The sequence below is a fragment of the Phocoena phocoena genome, chromosome 20 (assembly GCF_963924675.1).
Source record: "Phocoena phocoena chromosome 20, mPhoPho1.1, whole genome shotgun sequence".
In the NCBI taxonomy this organism is placed as follows: domain Eukaryota; kingdom Metazoa; phylum Chordata; class Mammalia; order Artiodactyla; family Phocoenidae; genus Phocoena; species Phocoena phocoena.
In genome coordinates this window covers 15,833,827-15,852,862 of record NC_089238.1, presented here as the reverse complement: position 1 = coordinate 15,852,862, position 19,036 = coordinate 15,833,827, and the positions used below count along the sequence as shown (strand labels likewise).

General features: G+C 49.0%; 1 protein-coding gene across 2 annotated transcripts; it reads left to right on the top strand.

Moving 5' to 3' along the window:
- The first annotated feature begins 7,745 nt into the window (after nt 1–7,745).
- On the top strand, nt 7,746–15,196 carry RBM42 (RNA binding motif protein 42). Of its 2 annotated transcripts, XM_065899418.1 has the most exons (10): nt 7,779–7,909; nt 8,145–8,289; nt 9,573–9,657; nt 9,753–9,827; nt 11,328–11,393; nt 11,471–11,646; nt 12,141–12,473; nt 12,792–12,909; nt 14,667–14,861; nt 14,953–15,065. In XM_065899418.1, the coding sequence occupies exons 1-10, from the start codon at nt 7,782–7,784 to the stop codon at nt 15,063–15,065; spliced, it is 1,434 nt and encodes a 477-aa protein (XP_065755490.1). In that variant the 5' UTR covers nt 7,779–7,781. The 2 variants fall into 2 exon arrangements, with proteins under 2 accessions (XP_065755489.1, XP_065755490.1); XM_065899417.1 differs by lacking the exon at nt 11,328–11,393 and having other exon boundaries at nt 7,746–7,909; nt 11,492–11,646; nt 14,953–15,196.
- Nucleotides 15,197–19,036: the final 3,840 nt, after the last annotated feature.

Genomic DNA, 19,036 nt, shown 5'->3' with positions numbered 1-19,036 from the left:
GCCCGCGTACCGGGAAAAAAAAAAAAAGTAAGAAGAAATGACAAATCGGGGGGAAATGTTTGTAGTTTATAACATAAAAGTGTGTGTGTGTGTGTGTGTAGTGTCAAAGTGGAAAAGAAAAATTCCAAGTCCATGGAAAAATGGGCAAAATATATGAATGGACAGTTCTCAGAAAATATGCTCAAACTCTGTAAGAGAAAAGCAAATTAAAACCCCACTTTGATACATTTCTCACCTACCAGACTGGGGAAAAGGAAACCTGTAATTTTGGCAGCTCCCTCTGTTGGTAAGGCTATGGGAAACAGCACTCTGATACATCAGTGGATGTGCAATATGGAATATCTGTGAGATCATCTCCAGAAAAACTCTATAAGCATTTATTGGACTTCCCTGGTGGTGCAGTGGTTAAGAATCCGCCTGCCAATGTGGGGGACATGGGTCCGAGCCCTGGTCCAGGAAGATTCCACATGCCGCGGAGCAACTAAGCCCGTGCGCCACAACTACTGAGCCTGCACTCTAGAGCCTGTGAGACACAACTACTGAGCCCGCGTGCTGTAACTACTGAAGCCCGCGTGCTGCAACTACTGAAGCCCGCGCGCTTAGAGCCCGTTCTCTGCAACAAGAGAAGCCACCGCGATGAGAAGCCCACACACCGCAACGAAGAGTAGTCCCCGCTCGCTGCAACTAGAGAAAGCCCGCGCGCAGCCACGAAGACCCAACACAGCCAAAATAAATTAATTAATAAAACCCAAAAAGTAATAATAATAATTTTTTTAATTAAAAGAAAACGATATAAGCATTTACTCTTTGCCCAGACAATGCTACTTATAGGAATCTATCCCAAAGACATTCTGGGTGAAATAAAGGTTGTGCGACCTTGTACAAAACAACTAGATCATATTCTTCAGAAAGTCAGTGGGGGTACAGTAGGGATTGTTTTACATTAAAAGAGACATGACAACCAAATGCAATGCAAAATCTTGATTGAATCAGGGTGGGGTGTTTTAAGTTTTTATAAGCATTTGCGTTTGAAAGTACATTTTGGGGTTATTTTTTGGTTTGGAGGGTTGTTTTTTGTGGGCTTTGGGGTTGTTTTTTAATATTTATTTGGCTGCCCCAGGTCTTAGTTGTGGCATGTGGGATCTAGTTCCCTGACCAGGGATTAAACCTGGGTCCCCCCGCATTGGGAGTGAGAGTCAGCCACTGGACCACCTGGGAAGTCCCGAAAGTACATTTTAAAAATTTTTTTTAATTTACTTTATTTATTTTTGGGTGCGTTGGGTCTTCATTGCTGCAGGCGGGCTTTCTCTGGTTGCCGCGAGCAGGGGCTACTCTTCATTGCAGTGGCTTCTCTTGTTGCGGAGCACGGGCTCTAGGCGTGTGGGCTTCAGTAGTTGTGGCTTGGGGGCTCCAGAGTGCAGGCTCAGTAGTTGTGGCGCACGGGCTTAGTTGCTCCGCGGCTTGTGGGATCTTCCCAAACCAGGGCTCAAACCCGTGTCCCCTGCATTGGCAGGCGGATTCTTAACGACTGCGCCACCAGAGAAGTCCCGCGAAAGTAGATTTTTGAGTCAACTGGGGAAATTTGAATATGAGAAATGAGAGATTGGTATATTGGATAATACTGTATCTTTATAAAATTTCTTTGGTGTGATAATGGTATCTTGGTTAAGTGGGAGAATGTTCTTAGAGAATGTGTGTTGAAGTATTAAGGATGATGTCTGCAACCTACTTTCAAATAGTCTTATTGTTCATAATAATACTGATTTTTTTTATTTTGGTAAAATACAGTTTAAAATTTTGAGACCCAACATCATATATTTTGAAATTATATATTAGACTAAAGCAAATATGTAGCTATGCTAATGTTACTGGGGACTAAGTTTTTAATGCAAATGAAAAGAGATACACGAGACTTCCCTGGTGGTCCAGTGGCTAGGACTCTGGGCTCCTAGTACAGGGGGCCTAGGTTCGCTCCCTGGTCGGGGAACTAGATCCCACATGCGGCAGCTCGGAGTTCGCATGCCGCAACTAAAAATCCCTCATGCTGCAGCTAAAAGATCCCACATGCCGCAGCTGAGGATCCCGCATGTGGCGGTGAAGACCCCACCTGCCGCAACTAAGACCCGGCACAGCCAAATAAATAAATAAATATTTTTTTAAGAAAAGAGATACAAATATAAAATCCAAGAATACCCTGTAATCTTTCATTTGAATTGGAAATATTAGAATGAACTCATGGGGTTTTCTTTTTCTAAACTATATATATAATACGTATAATAAATATATATAAATATGTATTATATATATATTTCCCTAGCTAAGTCCACGGAAAAGCTCTACATATGACAACGCAGTAACAATGAGCAACCCTAGTGCCCAGGCTGTGGCCTCTAAATACCATTTCTGACTCAAAGGAACCAGGGATCCTTGGGGAAATAGCTGATTCTAGGTCTGGGGCAGGAAATGTGCAAAATGAGTATGAAGCATTTTGTACCAGAGAGCAAGGACGTCCTCCAAAACTACTGGGATTGAGTCAAAAGGACTCAGGAGTCTGTATGAAGGCGTTGCCACTGGCTAAAGATGGGACATTTTGAGCAGCAATTAGAATGACTTCAATGGGGACTTCCCTGGTGGTCCAGTGGTAAAGAATCCACCTTGCAATGCGGGGGACGCGGGTTTGAACAAAGATCCCACGTGCCGCAGGGCAACTAAGCCCACGTGTCACAACTATAGAGCCCACGCGCCTCAACTAGAGCCCGTGTGCCACAAACTACAGAGCCCACGCGCTCTGGAACCCACGCGCCACAACTACAGAGCCCACGTGCCCTGGAGCCCGTGTGCCCCAACTAGAGAGAGAAAACCCGCATGCCACAACTAGAGAGAAGCCCGCACACCACAAGGAAGAGCCCGCACGCCGCAACAAAAGATCCCGCATGCCTCAGTGAAGATCCCACATGCCACAACTAAGACCCGATGCAGCCAAAAAAATAAATTAAATATTAATAAATAAATAAATATTTAATAAAAAGAATGACTGCAATGACTTGAAGCACATAAATATGTTTGAAAATGTCAGTTCATATTGATATTCACACACACATTCCTCACTGGTCACCTTTGAAGGGTGTTAGTAACCAACTCATTTCTTTCCCCCCGCCAACATAAAATAGAGAAAGAATCAAGCATTTTCTGTCTTCTTTCCTGTATGTGAACAAGTAACCCAATTCCTGATAAGGAGGACGTTTATAAAAGTCACTAATAATTTCAGAGAGAATGATAAAATTCGAAAACCACTATCTTCCATATGTTAATAAGTAATAGATACAGGTAATGATGATCAAGTGCTGCTAAAACTATTAATGGAAAGATTGATTGAGCTTTTTAAAATGGATGGAACAGGATGACACTGCTGATCAATCTTGGCATCACCAAAGGAGTACAACCAGATACCATGTGCTCCTGATGAGATACAGCAGGATTACCTCTTAAGTATTCTTTTACCAAATTAAACCTAAATCTAATCAAGCTTCTGTTACTGCAATAAATAAGCAAGGGAGAGGAGGCAGCGAGGGACAAGTGAACAAACATAATTAGTTAAATCCAAAATGTGAGACGTCCTATAGGACAATTGATCAGTTTCTGCAACAAATAGAAGACAAAAAAAAGAGAGGGTGGGGGGAGAAAGAGAAAGAAAAGAGGGAGGAAGAAAAAGGCAGGAGATGGGAAATTTTCAGGTTAAAAAAAGACTTTAATAGGATTTTAAAAGCTGGAACAATTTGAGCAACAAAATAACTAAAGTGTAATTGTATAATAACCGAAAGTATAGAATATCCATGAGTCCATACTGATACAAGTGATTTAATAACGAAATAAAGGGGGTACAATAGACATCCCTTGTGCAAAAGAATTCCAAATAATTTATGCAGATATCTCACTCTCACGGAGGTGGAGCTTAACTACTCCACCCCTTAAGTATGGGCTGTGCATAGTAAATTCCTTCCAAAGAGCATAAAAAGAGAGTTTTTAATTTATTTTTTATAAATTTATTTACTTATTTATTTGTTTGTTTGTTTATTTTTGGCTGGGTTGGGTCTTCGTTGCTGTGCGCGGGCTTTTCTCTAGTTACGGCGAGCGGGGGCTACTCTTTATTGCAGTGCGCGGGCTTCTCATTTGCGGTGGCTTCTCTTGTTGAGGAGCACGGGCTCTAAGCATGCGGGCTCAGTAGTTGTGGCTCGCGGTTTCTAGAGCGCAGACTCAGTAGTTTTGGCGCACGGGCTTAGATGCTCCGCGGCATGTGGGATCTTCCTGGACCAGGGCTCAAACCCGTGTACCCTGCACTGGCAGGCGGATTCTTTTTTTTTTTTTTTTTTTTTAACATCTTTATTGAAGTATACTTGGTTTACAATGTTGTGTTAGTTTCTGCTGTATAACAAAGTGAATCAGCTATATGCATATATATATCCCCATATTCCCTCCCTCTTGCATCTCCCTCCCACCCTCCCTAACCCAACCCTCTAGATGGTCGCAAAGCACCGAGCTGATCTCCATGTGCTAAGCGGCTGCTTCCCACTAGCTAACTATTTTACATTTGGTAGTGTGTATATGTCAATGCTACTCTTTCACTTCGCCCCAGCTTAACCTTCTCCTTCCCTGTGTCCCTCAAGTCCATTCCCTACATCTGCGTCTTTATTCCTGTCCTGCCCCTAGGTTCATCAGAACCTTTTTTTTTTTTTAAGATTCCATATATATGTGTTAGCATATGGTATTTGTTTTTCTCTTTCTGACTTACTTCACTCTGTATGACAGACTCTAGGTCCATCCACCTCACTACAAATAACTCAATTTCGTTTCTTTTTATGGCTAAATAATATTCCATTGTATGCGTGTGCCACATCTTCTTTACCCATTCATCTGTCGATGGACACTTAGGTTGTTTCCATGTCCTGGCTATTGTAAATAGTGCTGCAATGAACATTGTGGACATGACTCTTTTTGAATTATGGTTTTCTCAGGGTATATGCCCAGTAGCGGATTGTTAGGTCATATGGTAGTTCTATTTTTAGTTATTTAAGGAACCTCCATACTGTTCTCCATAGTGGTTTTATCAGTTTACATGCCCACCAATAGTGCAAGAGGGTTGCCTTTTCTCCACACCCTCTCCAGCATTTATTGTTTGTAGATTTTTTGATGATGGCCATTCTGACCGGTGTGAGGTGATACCTCATTGTAGTTTTGATTTGCATTTCTCTATAATGATTAGTGATGTTGAGCCTCTTTTCATGTGTTTGTTGGCAATCTCTATATCTTCTTTGGAGAAATGTCTATTTAGGTCTTCTGGCCATTTTTGGATTGGGTTGTTTGTTTTTTTGATATTGAGCTGCATGAGCTGGCAGGCAGATTCTTAACAACTGCACCACCAGGGAAGCCCAGGGAGTTTTTATTTTATTTTATTTTTAAAATTTTATTTATTTATTATTTTTGGCTATGTTGGGTCTTCATAGCTGCGCGCGGCTTTCTCTAGTTGCCGCGAGCGGGGGCTACTCTTCGTTGCAGTACGTGGGCTGCTCATTGCGGTGGCTTCTCTCGTTGCGGAGCACGGGCTGTAGAGCGCGCGGGCTTCAGTAGATGCAACACGTGAGCTCAGTAGTTGTGGCTCATGGGATTCGTTGCTCCGCGGCATGTGGGATCTTCCTGGACCAGGGCTCGAACCCGTGTCCCCTGCATTGTCAGGTGGATTCTTAACCACTGCGCCACCAGGGAAGCCCCCAGGGAGTTTTTAAAAAGTAATTTTATAGTAAAGAAATCTGACAAGTGCTACTTCAGGAGATCAAAGTTAACAATAATAATTCATGTTGATAGTATGTAGCCTTGGTATGATATGATGAAAATTGCACTTTACCTCTGTGGTCCCCCTCCCCCGCCCAAAAAAAACATAACCCCAGCCTAATAATGAGAAAAACATCAGACAGATACCAAATGAGGAACATTCTACAAAATACGTGACCAGTACTCAAAACTATCAAAGTCATGAAAAAGAAAGAGTAGGAAATTGTCACTGGCAAGAAGAGCCTAACGAAACAAGGCAACTAAATGTTATGTGTTATCCTGGATGGGATGCTTAAAGAGAAAAGAGATTAGGTAAACACTAGGAAAATTGAATAAAGTGTGGACTCTAGTTAATAATAATTTTTTAAGGCATCCTATTCTTATAACATCTCTAACACAGAAGCAAACAAAGTATTTTAACAAAGCATTCATTTATGCTGATTCAAACTGGAGCTTCAAGAAACCAAGGCAAGCAGTAACATTAAGTTTTGTTTTTGTTTTTATTATTTATTTATTTTGGCTGCGTTGGGTCTTCATCGCTGCGCGCGGGCTTTCTCTAGTTGCGGCAAGCGGGGGCTGCTCCTTGTTGCGGTGCGCGGGCTTCTCATTGCAGTGGCTCCTCTTGCTGCAGAGCACAGGCTCTAGGCGAGAGGGCTTCAGTAGTTGTGGTGTACAGTCTTCAGTAGTTGTGGCTCGTGGGCTCTAGAGCGCAGGCTCAGTAGTTGTGGCTCACGGGCTTTGTTGCTCCATGGTATGTGGGATCGTCCCAGACCAGGGCTCAAACCCGTGTCCCCTGCATTGGCAGGCGGATTCTTAACCACTGAGCCACCAGGGAAGTCCCCTGTATAAAAACATTTTGAGGCAGAGAAAATTGAACTCAGTCTGGGTGTTAGATGATCCTAAGATACCCATTTTCTTGGGTGTGAAGATGCTGGTTTTGTTTTGTTTTGTTTCCTTTTAAATACTCCTTATGTTAGAGAAACATCAGAAGCAATTATGGGTGAATTGATAGACGTCTGGAATTTGCTATAATGTAAAGCAAAAAAATGAAGTATAGACGAAACAAGAAGGGTAGAATATTAGTAATTGTTGAGAGGTACGTGGATGTTCATTCTCCCTACTGTTGTGTATTTTTGAAAATATTCATAAAACATTTTGAGGACTAAAAAAAAAAGGAGGGGTCAGCTGTATCCCTAGAAAGCACAGACACCGAAAGTATACACGTGACCTTATGAGGTGACGCATTTGACTACTGTCTCTCGGCCTTTGCATGAACTGTATTCCTCCTACCCAGAATCTCTCATTTTCATCCAGCAGAAGTTTTCAGACGTCACCTCCTCCAGGAAGCCTGAGTCAGGCACCTCATCTGAGCTTCCCACATCATGTCCCTGTTTTTTCTGGGACTCACTGTCTGGTAGCGTGTCCGTCTACCCCAGAGCGGGCGACCACGGCCCCCAGCTATATCCAGCCTCGTCCTGCCCTGGGATCATTCGGATTTCAGTGTGTTTTAAAACTTCCGGAACGGGCCTCGCGGTGGCAAAGGCGGGACCTCCGAACTTTCCTGAGTCCTTAAAGATCAAGTTTCCACTTCAGGAACGGGGACAACTGACTTTACAGTACTTTCGTTAGCCCCTATTCCTCCATGTAGGCGTGGCGGTCTCGCTCGGCTGCACTCTCATAGACTCAGATTCTTCCGTAAAACTCGTTTTTCCGGCACTCTGATTGGCCTATACTCCTCCTTGGGGCGGGCCCTTCGGGTGTGGCCGGGTTCTCATTGGCCTTAGATCCCCGTTGACGAGCCCCGTTGGCGCATGATGTCATGTACCGGCGCCCGTCACTCTCGCTGAGACGTCATCCGCTGGCGCCAACCCTGACGAATCCAGGGAGTACACAGCGGAACCGGCGGAGGCGACTGAGTTGAGGCGGTAGTAGTGGCGACAGCGACGGCAGCAGCGATGGCCGGGGCGGGGCCAGCCCCGGGACTCCCGGGTGCAGGAGGACCTGTGGTCCCGGGCCCTGGTGCTGGCATCCCGGGCAAGAGCGGCGAGGAACGCTTGAAGGAGATGGAGGCGGAGATGGCCCTGTAAGGCCCGCGACAGGGCGCGATAAGAGCCGTCCCACAGCCAGAGCCCTGGACCCTCCAGGCCACGATAGGCCCGACAGATGGCTCTATCTTGGGGAAATGGGACTTTCGGGATTGTGGGGGCGGGAGTAAGAAGGAGAGCTTGGCAGGGGTGAAGGCGCTGTCGCGATATACCCAGCGTTCCAGAATTGGTGCAAGGTCCTGAGCTGTGGTGTCTGTCCTGCCCCCCCCCCAGGTTTGAGCAGGAAGTTCTGGGGGCTCCGGTTACAGGAATCCCAACTGCTGTGCCTGCGGTGCCTACCGTCCCCACGGTAGAAGCAATGCAAGTCCCAGCAGCTCCTGTGATCCGCCCAATTATCGCCACCAACACATACCAGCAGGTACGGCTGAACTAACGCATATAATAGAGCACGTTGCCTCTGAACACAGTGTTTGTATACAGAGAGCTATTAACATGTTGGCTTGTTGATTAATTAGCGTGACAAATATTTCAGGTGCTGGGCATTGAGGACACAGTAGTGACTAAGACAAACAATATTTCTGCCCTTTGGGAGCTTTTATTCTAGATCATGTTGGCCAGTAGAACTTTCTACAATGATGGAAATGTTCTGTATTTATTTAAAATTCATACTAAAATTAAATAGTTCCTCAGTATCATTAGTCACATTCAAGTGTTTTATAGCTAAGCATATATGAGTAGTGAAGAGAGAGACTACTAAAAAGAGAACAAGTAAATGAAACTTGTTCATTCTCTCAACATAATTTTCCAGTGCCTTTTCTGCACTAGGTACTATTCTAGACACTAGGCATATAGCAGAGAACAAAACAGAAAAACAATCACTACCTTTTTTGGAGTTTACATTTTACTACTGAGAGACAGGTCAAAGTAGCGTAAGAAGGGCAGACGTTTATCAGCGCGATCAGGGAAGGCCTTTCTGAGGAGGTGACATTTACGCAGATATAAAGGGCATGATTGAGGGAACCGGGCAGATATCTGGGGGAAGAGTATTCCCAGCAGAGAGAACTGCCAATGCAAAGGCCATGAGGTAGGTGTATACCTGACATGTTCAAGGACCAGCAGGGAGAATAGTGTGGCTGGAATGCAGTGAGCAAGGGAGAGGGTGGGAGGAGAACAGCACAGAGAGGTGGTAGAGACAGATCTAGTAGGACCTTGTTGGTCATCACAAGGACCTTGGTTTTTACTGAGATGGGAAGCAGTTGAAGGGTTTTGAGCAGTGAGGTGATGTCACCAGGGTCGCTCTGGCTGTGTTTGGAGGACAGACTATAGGGGGCCAGGGCAGAGTCAAGGAGTCTGAGGAAGAGGCTACCATAATACTCTAGGCAAGAGATAATGGTGGCTTGGACCAGGGTGATGGCACGAGAGAGAAGGAGGACACGCTAGACATAATTTCAGGTACTGCTAAGTGCTTTGGGGAAGATGAAGCAGGATGATGAGAGAAGTTGCAACTGGGAGGGGCTAAGGACACCTTCGGCTAGTGTGGTCCCAAATGCCTCTCTGAAAAGTGATGTTTTAGCCGAGACCTAAAGTTTGATAGATAGCCACAGAGTGCAAAGAATGAAACCCTTGGCCTCCCAGGTGAGCCTGCCAGGGCAGCTTGGGGACACTGAATCAGGCCTCTCACCCAAGCTTCCTCTCCAACAGGTCCAACAGACTCTGGAGGCCCGAGCAGCCGCTGCAGCCACAGTGGTGTCTCCCATGGTGGGTGGCCCACCTTTTGTGGGCCCAGGTAAGTAAGGAGTGGTGGAGTGAGGGAGGCAAGGTGGTGAAAAAGGGATGCCTGGGACTTTCCTCCAACCATCCTCATTTCTCCCCTCCCAACAGTTGGCTTTGGTCCTGGTGATCGGAGTCACCTGGACAGTCCAGAGGCTCGAGAAGCCATGTTCCTGCGGCGAGCAGGTAGGTGTGGGGCCAGGAAATCCCACATTTCACCAAGCACTCTTGTTTCAACTACTTCGCCCTCTCCATTTCATCCCCATGATGTCATTGTCTTTCTAAAGCATAAACCTGATCGTGTACTTTGTCAGTTTGGCATTAGTAAGGCTTCACTTGATCACTGCAGACCAACCCCCTTACTGTCACTCCTAATCCTTACGCTTTGCTATGTTTCTTCATAGCACTTCATGCTTTAGAACAGTTGTACAACTTATTTATTATGGTTATCATCTTTTGCTTTCTCTAAAAATAAGGTCCATGCCAGCTAGTAAGTATTACGTGCTCTCTGTTGATGGGATGAACAAACCATCAAACAAGCACCTGTGCTCCTCACCTGCCAGTCAAGACCCTACATCACCCAGCCCCTTGCAGAGAGAGAGCCGCATTTCCTCCTCAGGAGCCCCACACATTGCTGGGATATACCAGCAGGGCTCTTGCTGAGGTCCCTTCTCTCCCCTGCTCATTGTTGCCCAACTTTATTCTTCCAAAACCTATCAACTAAACCCAAATCCAGCTATAACCCAAATCAACTAAAATCTCTCCTCTCCACAGGTCACTCACTCCTACTTTGTGTTGTTGAGATGACCTTTATACACACAATTTTTGTGACATTCGTATTTCCTTATGTGTTCTGTAAAGTTCTGGTGTGATCTCTGTTAGATTGTACTTGTTAATTGTGCTACTTAAATCCTGTTACACTTTTTTATCTGATATCTGAGGAGGTTTAACACCTCCTACCCTTCAGTATGGTTTTGATCAAAGTGCATATCTGACATAGTCCCCTGCCCAGCTTCCAACCCTGCTGTGGCTCCCCAGTGCCCTCCAGAGGACGTACACAGTTCAGCCAACAAGACTGCTTGGATGCCTACTGACCTCTTGACCATTCTCCTATGATGCTGTCCAACTCTAACATCCTCTATTACGATTACACTAAACTGAAAAGGGAAAAATTTTTGTTTATAAATGTTCTCCTTGCTAGTAATATTTCCAAACTCACCCTTTGCCTGACCAACTCTTCATTATCCTTTGGGTCTCAGCTCACAGGTCCCTTTCTCCAGGAAGCCTTCTCTAGTCCCCCCGGCATAGGTCTTCTGAGCTCCCACTGCTTCCTGGGCTCCCCACTCCCAGCCTCCATCACTCTGCCTGGGCTTTCCCCCATCCCAGCCCTGATCTCTCTGGCTGTCACTCTGGTGATAGGTCTGCTCTCTCCTGCTCTGGACCAGGAGCTCCCTTAGAGCCCTTGGTCTTTGGTGTGTCCCTAGCATTGCACAGGACAGGGCCAGGCCCAGAGGAAATCATCAGTGGTAAGTTTTTGCTGAATGAACAAATGAAAAGAACCCTGCATCTCCCAGAAGGCTCCCCATGCTCTTCTCCAGATTTCTTGGTTCTGAGAGTACCCACAAGCACACACCTTGCCCCAAGTGCCCCAGTCCCCCTTGACACACACCCCCATCTCTCCCACAGCTGCGGCCCCCCAGAGGGCCCCTATTCTGCATCCAGCCTTCATCCCTCACGTGCTACAGAGAGCAGGTGAGGGGGCCAGGGTCATCATCCTGCCACGTAACTCCTCCCCAAGCCCTCCGATTTCCCCACTAACACCCTGACAGATTCTGCTCTTTCTTCCACAGCAGGTGGCCCCCGCCCTATGGCTCTGCGGCCCCCTCACCAGGCCCTCGTGGGCCCCCCTCTGCCTGGCCCCCCTGGACCACCTATGATGCTGCCACCGATGGCTCGGGCCCCAGGGCCCCCTCTTGGCTCCATGACTGCTCTGAGGCCTCCTCTGGTGAGTGTGGACAGGGAACTGAGGGTCAGAGGTGCAGTGGGCTGGGAGGCCCTCATCTTGGCCCGGTGGGCTGTGTCCTCCAAGTCCGCCTTTCCTGTGGCTTTTCATGTCTCTGCCTTCTCACTCTCTGATTTTGTCTCTGTCTTTCCCTCTTTCCTTCTGTGGCCATATTTTTCTGTTTTTTTCTTTTTATAAGGAAAGTATAGAGAGAAAACACAAGTTACAGGTGTACTTCTCTCTCTGTATCTCTATTTTTCCTTTGATTGTCTCTGTATTTCTGTCTTCATGTCTTTTTTTGTCCCTATGTCTGTCTGTCTCTCTGCCTGTGTTTCTCTATCCCTGTGTTTGTCTCTAACTAGAGACTCCTTTCCCTGTCTAGGTGTCTCTTGCCTGCTCTCTGGTGCCCAGGCCCTTGCTCTGTTGTACAGGATGGAGGTGGTAGTGAGGTCTGAGCCTGTGATCTGGCCCCCCTCATGCCCTCCTTTTTCCTACAGGAAGAGCCAGCAGCACCCCGAGAGCTGGGCCTCGGCCTGGGGTTGGGCCTGAAAGAGAAGGAGGAGGCTGTGGTGGCAGCAGCGGCCGGGCTGGAGGAGGCTGGCGCAGCGGTGGCTGTGGGGGCAGGGGGCACCCCAGCTGGCCCTGCAGTCATTGGGCCCAGCCTGCCACTGGCCCTGGCCATGCCTCTGCCCGAGCCTGAGCCCCTGCCCCTGCCGCTGGAAGTTGTGCGAGGCCTACTGCCCCCGCTGCGCATTCCTGAGCTCCTGTCCCTGCGTCCGAGACCCCGGCCCCCTCGGCCTGAACCACCCCCTGGCCTCATGGCTCTTGAGGTAGGCAGGGAGCAGAGCAGTGGGGGCACAGAAAGGGCTGATTGGGCAGACAGGAGCCCAGGGGCTTCTTCACGCAGAAACACATGGCATCTTCTATCTGTGGAGGTAGGAGGGACCCAGGAAATTGGAGGGGTTGGGAGGACATGGGGAAGAGGGAGGCAGACACACACACCTGACAGCCAGCAGCACATCCAGTGCCCCAGCTATGGAGGCGGGAGGACTGGGTGGGCAGAGGAAAGTGGGGGAACATGAAGAGGGCATACGGGTCCAGCAGACTCCAGCATCAAGCCCTTTGCACCCCATCCCTTTCCTCTGCAGGTCCCAGAGCCTCTAGGTGAGGACAAGAAGAAAGGAAAGCCAGAGAAATTGAAACGCTGCATTCGCACAGCAGCTGGGAGCAGCTGGGAGGACCCCAGCCTGCTGGAGTGGGATGCAGGTAAGTGGGCTCGAGTGCAGGATCTGTGCTGCTCCACCAAGGGAAGGCGACCCAGGTAACTGCACACCTCTCTGAAGGGCAGCATTGTTGTTAGCCCACCCCGGGGAGAGCCAGACTAGGACACTGGGGGGGCAGGCCCTTGCCCGGCCACTGAACAGAACTTGGTGGAGGGGATTGGCACCTAGGACCTCTGGCCTCTGTTTCATTCATGAGGGGCCTGGCTTGCTAAAAGTGAAAGAGCATTCTTTTGTCTCCTAACTTTTTATGAAACATTTTAAATACTGAAGTGCACAGTTAACAACTATATATCTACCACCTAGATTCAGAGATTAACACTTTGCTGTGTTCACTTTAACTCTCCACGTGTTTGTATCTTTTTTTGGTTTTTGCTCAGTCATTTGAAGTAAATTATAAATGAAGTTATCACTTCACTACTAAATACCTCAGTATTCATCTCCTAAGAAAAGTGATATTTTCTTTCATATCATTACACGATTAACACATCTAAGAAAATTAACAATAATTCTGTGGCATCTCATATTCTGTTTATATTCATATTTTCCCAGTTGTCCCCAAACTATATTATAGCTGTTTTTCCCCCGAATGAGAATACATGCGGTTTTGTGTCACTAGATTATTTTTTAATGAGAATTGTCTCCCTCCCACTGCTTTGTCTTATGTATAATAGTTTTTTGATGTGTTCAGACTGGTTGGTTTGTAGAAGGTCCTACCCTTTGTCAGATTATTTCTGCCTGGGGTAAACTAACTTGTTCTCAGAGAGTGTCCTCAGTCACCACCAGAGCTATGGGGCAGCCACAGCGGTAGCCAAGGAGAGGGGCCTGCCTCCCATCCTAGTGTTTGACTTCTGCCTCTTTCCCTGGGACCGTCTACCCACCCCAGGCCAGAGCCATGGCAGCGCCGGCCCAGATGTGGCCAGTGCAGGCTGTAGGCCCTAGTTCTGTGACCTTGGGCAAGTCACTTAGCCCTTCAAGCTTCATTTTCCTCATCTCCAGCAAGGGGATGGTAATAGTATATGCTCATGGGGGAAGGGATTCTTTGGGCTTGAGCACATTTGGTCGAGGCTCAGGCCCAGCCCAGGGGATATGTCCAGGAATGGCAGCTGAAGTTGGCCTTGGAGAAGAATCAGGCAGTATGTTCAGGTTTAAGGGACTCAAGGGGGATTCGAGTGGGCTTTGCAGAGGAAGCAGAGCTGAGGAACGATGAATTCTGTGGTACCGGGGTGCCATTATGGGAGCCAGTGGGTGTCAGGGGCCCAGGGAATGTCCATGGGGAGGTGTTCAGGAGACCAAAGGATGCTGTGGGCTTGGGGGACAGGCCAGGGCTGGGATGACGAAGGTAGGGGCTTCATCGAGGGAATGGGAGAGCTGGCCCTGGGGTGGGGCAGGGCAGGGCAGTTAGTTAAAAGTGAGGACTCTGGAGCCAGATGCCTGAGTTCTTGTCCCAGCTCTGCCGCTTCCTGATTAACTTGGGGCGGGTGACTTGACCTCTCTGTGCCTTGGTGTAAAGGGTTGTTGAGAGTGCCAGATGTGCTAAAACCTCATGGGTGCTTAGCAGAGAGCCTAGCACAGGGTAAATACTATACAGGCATTGGCTGTTATGACCAAGAGGGCCCCAGGCAGAGACTGCTGGGCATACAGAGGAAGAGGGCTTGGTGATGTTTCCAGAGAAGGTGGGGTCATTTAAATAAGACTGAGCCAGACATCTGTATCCTCTGACCTCCTCTCTCCCAACCCCAGATGACTTCCGAATCTTCTGTGGGGATCTGGGCAATGAGGTGAATGATGACATCTTGGCACGAGCCTTCAGCCGCTTCCCATCCTTCCTTAAGGCTAAGGTGATCCGCGACAAGCGCACGGGCAAAACCAAGGGCTATGGCTTCGTCAGCTTTAAGGACCCCAGCGACTATGTGCGCGCCATGCGTGAGATGAATGGTGGGTGCAGCCTTCCCTAGGGTCAGTGGGCATGGCAGGCATCTGGCCTGAGCCTGACCCCAAGCCTGACCATGAGCCCTCCCTCCCGCAGGGAAGTATGTGGGCTCACGCCCCATCAAGCTGCGCAAGAGCATGTGGAAGGACCGGAACCTGGACGTGGTGCGCAAGAAGCAAAAGGAGAAGAAGAAATTGGGCCTGAGATAGGGTCTGTGGCTGGGCACCCGCTCCCACCCGGCCGGGCGCTGGCTCCTCCCCACAGTTCTTTGGGAAATCCTCAACTATCCACCCACCCATCCTCCCCAAAACCAGTTTCAATAAATTTACGTTCATTTCCATCCTTGGCTAGGCTTGGAAGCACTCTTTGGGGGGCAGGGCTTAGCATCCCCCACTATGGGAATAGTGGGGAGCCTTGAAAGTTTACTCAGACAAACATGCAGATGGGCATTTTTTGGTCCCTGCTGCATGCCCCTTACATCTTCTTGAAACCTCTTAAGTGCACGTCCAGTGCAGCCTATTCCACAGAGGAGGAAGTAGAGGCTTAGGGCAAGGCCGAAGCCAAGCAGAGGCTCAAACCTGTGGTCTTCTGACTCCACCCTGTGTTCTCAGCACCAAGATAAGGGGGTCTTCTGGGCCCTGCCCTTCTGGAGCTCACAGCCTTCCAGGCTTTCATCCATTCAGCAGACTCTCATCAAGGGCCTGGACAGTGCTGGGGACACAATGGTGACTTAAGCAGCCACAGGCCCTGTTCCCTCCAAGTTCATGGTCCAGTGGCAGAAGATAGGGCTGTAGCCAGACAGTCACAGCCCAGAGTGATCAGGGTTGGGATGGGAGCCATCCTGGGAGTCAGGAAGGGGCTTCCTCAAGGCACTGGCCACTTCTGAGACTCTCATTCTCTTCCTGTTTTTCTCTCTCCTAGTCTCTGCAGTTGTCACCCTCTAGGTCTCTGAGACTGTTTTCCAGTTTCTTCACTCTGCCAAAAGCCAGCCAACTTCTGCTCTATCTCTTTGAGTGTTTCTCTGTGCCTCCTTCTCTGTTTCTCTATGAGTGCCCCTCTGTTTCTTGTCTCTTTCTAAGTGTCTATATCTCTCTGAGTCTCTCTTCTCTCTCTGCACCTGTAAGTCTCTCCCCAACTCCTGTTTCCCAGCTCCACGCTTGTCTCTGCCTGTCTGAAGAAGTGTCCATGCAGGAACTTGAATGCCAAACTGGGAGCTTAGACTTTACCCTGAAAGCAGCCAGCCTTGAGAAGCTGAGACAAAGTTCAAGCAGGGGACTAGCATCACAGATTTGCACTTCAGAAAAATCTGGGGTTCTGGAAGGAGGCTGGAGCAGTGACCAGGCGAAGGAGGGAGATGGCATGGGGAGGGGATGAGGGCCTCCCTGGGACATAGCCATCAGAACCCCTGATTGGGAGAGGGCTTGGGAGGGAGGGGAGAAACAATGCCAAGGCTTCTCAGGGAAGCCAGTTACCCAGGAAAGGTGTCAAATTTCCTCAGTTCCTGTCTTCCTCCCTTACTGCCCCCTCTGACGTCACATTTTCCAGTCTGGTTAGAGGGGTGAGGGCCTCCCATCAATGGCAGGAAGTACCCTTCAGCCCCCTGCCACCTGGGCTGGACCACCCAGCTCCAGAACCCTCAAACCCCATCCCCACATCACTAGCCCTCCCTACTCCTGACCCTCTTCTATTCACTGCAGGCAAAGGAGGAGATGGAAAGAAGAATGATTCCAGAAAGGCGGATTTTAAATGTGTGCGTTTAAGTCCCGAGGGGAGACAGAAAAAGATCAATGGGGTTGAGAGACAGAGGGACCGAAATGGAAGGGATGTAGTGAGCAGAGACAGAGAGGTGGGGAGGGAGACAGGAAGAGATGAGAATTGTGGGTCTGAGGCAGTACAATGGGAAGGCAGATGGGGAAAAAACCCAGGGAGCGAAAGAGATGGAAACAGATAAGGAGATAGGGAGAGAGATAGAAACACTTAGGTGGGGAGGGACTAAGACATCAGAAGAGACTTGGGGGAATTCCCTGGGGTCCAGTGGTTAGGACTCCTTGCTTTCACCTCTGAGGGCGCAGGTTCAACCCCTGGTCAGAGAACTAAGATCCCACAAGCTGTGAGATGTGGCCAAAAAAAAAAGTTACTGCAGTCAGGCCTGGTACAACAGAGACCCAGGGCCAGGGACGTCAACCCAGGGCAGAGAGACATGGAGAGACAGATACATACAGACAGGAGAGAGGCCAGCTTCAGGGAGAGGAGGCTCCAGGCCTGGTGGGGCACAGCAAGTGGAGACTCCTTTCAGACCCCTGGGTTAGATGGATGGAGGGACTGGTGATGCCCGAGGGCTCTGTGGTTCAACCAGCGCTGGGTCCAATCCCAGGAGCCCCAGGACCACCCACTGTGTGACCTAGTAAGTTGCTCTTCCCCTTGAGGCCCAGTTTCCCTCGTGTAACAATGAAGGGCAGTGCCCACACGCCCCACTCCTCCCACCCCCAGAATGGCAAGTGGTTAGTGATTGAACTGGGTGAATATTGGAAATGGCCCATATTAAAGAGGTTATTTTTGTTTTTGTTTTTGTTTTTGTGGTACGCGGGCCTCTCACTGTTGTGGCCTCTCCCGTTGTGGAGCACAGGCTCCGGACGTGCAGGCTCAGTGGCCATGGCTCACAGGCCTAGCCGCTCCGCAGCATGCGGGACCTTCCCGGTCCAGGGCACGAACCCGTGTCCCCTGCATCGGCAGGAGGACTCTCAACCACTGCACCACCAGGGAAGGCCTAAAGAGGTTATTTTTAATGCTAAATATTTACTTATCAATATTGCAGGATGGGTACAAGCACAGGCTCTGAAGCCAAGCTACCAGGGTTTAGGGTTGCCAGATTTAGGAAATAAAAATACAGGGCACCTAGTTAAATTTGAACTTAAGACAAACAACAAATAATTTTTTAGTAAAAGTGTGTCCCAAATATTGCACGTGTGCATGTACATGTCGCAAGTATACATGGTTTGTTTTTTTGCTGAATCATTGGAAACAAGTTACAGACACAACACTTTACCCCTAAATATCTCAGTGTTCCTTATAGAGATAGCTTTCATATCATAATACCATCATCACATCTAAGAAAATGACTAATTCTATATCTCATATTCAGTTCATATTCAAATTTCCCCATTTGTCCTGAACTGTTATTATCAGGGAAGGGCATGGATTCTGGAGATGAAGAAAAGTGGAAGGAGTTCCTCCTCAATTTCCCGTTTCATAAAATCAGGAGAAGACTAGTACCTACCTGGTAAGCGGATTAAACAAAGGCCCAAGGCACAGCCGGTGGCATGTAATGAGCCCCCAATAAATGTTAGCTATTATTATCACTTGTTATTGTTCATACTGTTGTTGCTACTGTCCTCGGAAGCAGCCCCAGGACTTCCCCTCAAAGCCCTCAGAAGGGGAGAAGTGGGCCTGGTGGAGGATCCCAGGTCAACCTACCCCCGCAGGCCCCCTGTGGATTGTGACGTCTGCCCACCAGGGGTCTGGCCGGAAATCCCCCTTCCTGTTGCAGATAAGCCTGGCGCAGCCCAGCTGACCCCAGGCTCTCCTCCCCCACCACCTCCCCTGTCACAGGATCAAGTCCCCAAGCCCCCCCACCCCCCGCCCCAGTCACCCCGGAAACACCTTTCCTCACCCGGGTCTCCCCCAGCCCGCTGTTTCCCAAGCTCCTGTTCAAGTCCAAGCCACCCCTGCGGCAGGACAGCCAAAGCTACCATGAAGGCGGATGGCCATCTCTGGGGGCAGAGGGGAGTGGGGCAGGGGTGACACAGCTCGGCCCCGCCTCAGCCCCTGCAACTCGACCCCCGCTGCGACCCCCAGCTCTGACGTCTTGGAAAATTCCCTCCTGCCCAGGCCCCCGGGGGGAGGGGGTGCATGGTATGAAATGGGGCTGAGACCCCCGGCTGAGGGCAGAGGGACCTGCCAGAGGTGAGCTGTGAACTGGGGACTGGAAGTCTGGGTGTCTGGGGGCCTGGATTCCTGGGTCTGGGTGTCTGGGGGCCCTTAACTCCTGGTCTGAGAGAAAAGGACACTGGAGGCCAACAATCCAGGGTCCTGGGGAAGGAGGGAGCAGAGGCCCGGACTCCTCTGTCTGAGCGAAGCAAGGGATGGGGCTCAGACTCCAGGGTCCCTAAGTGTCACCAGC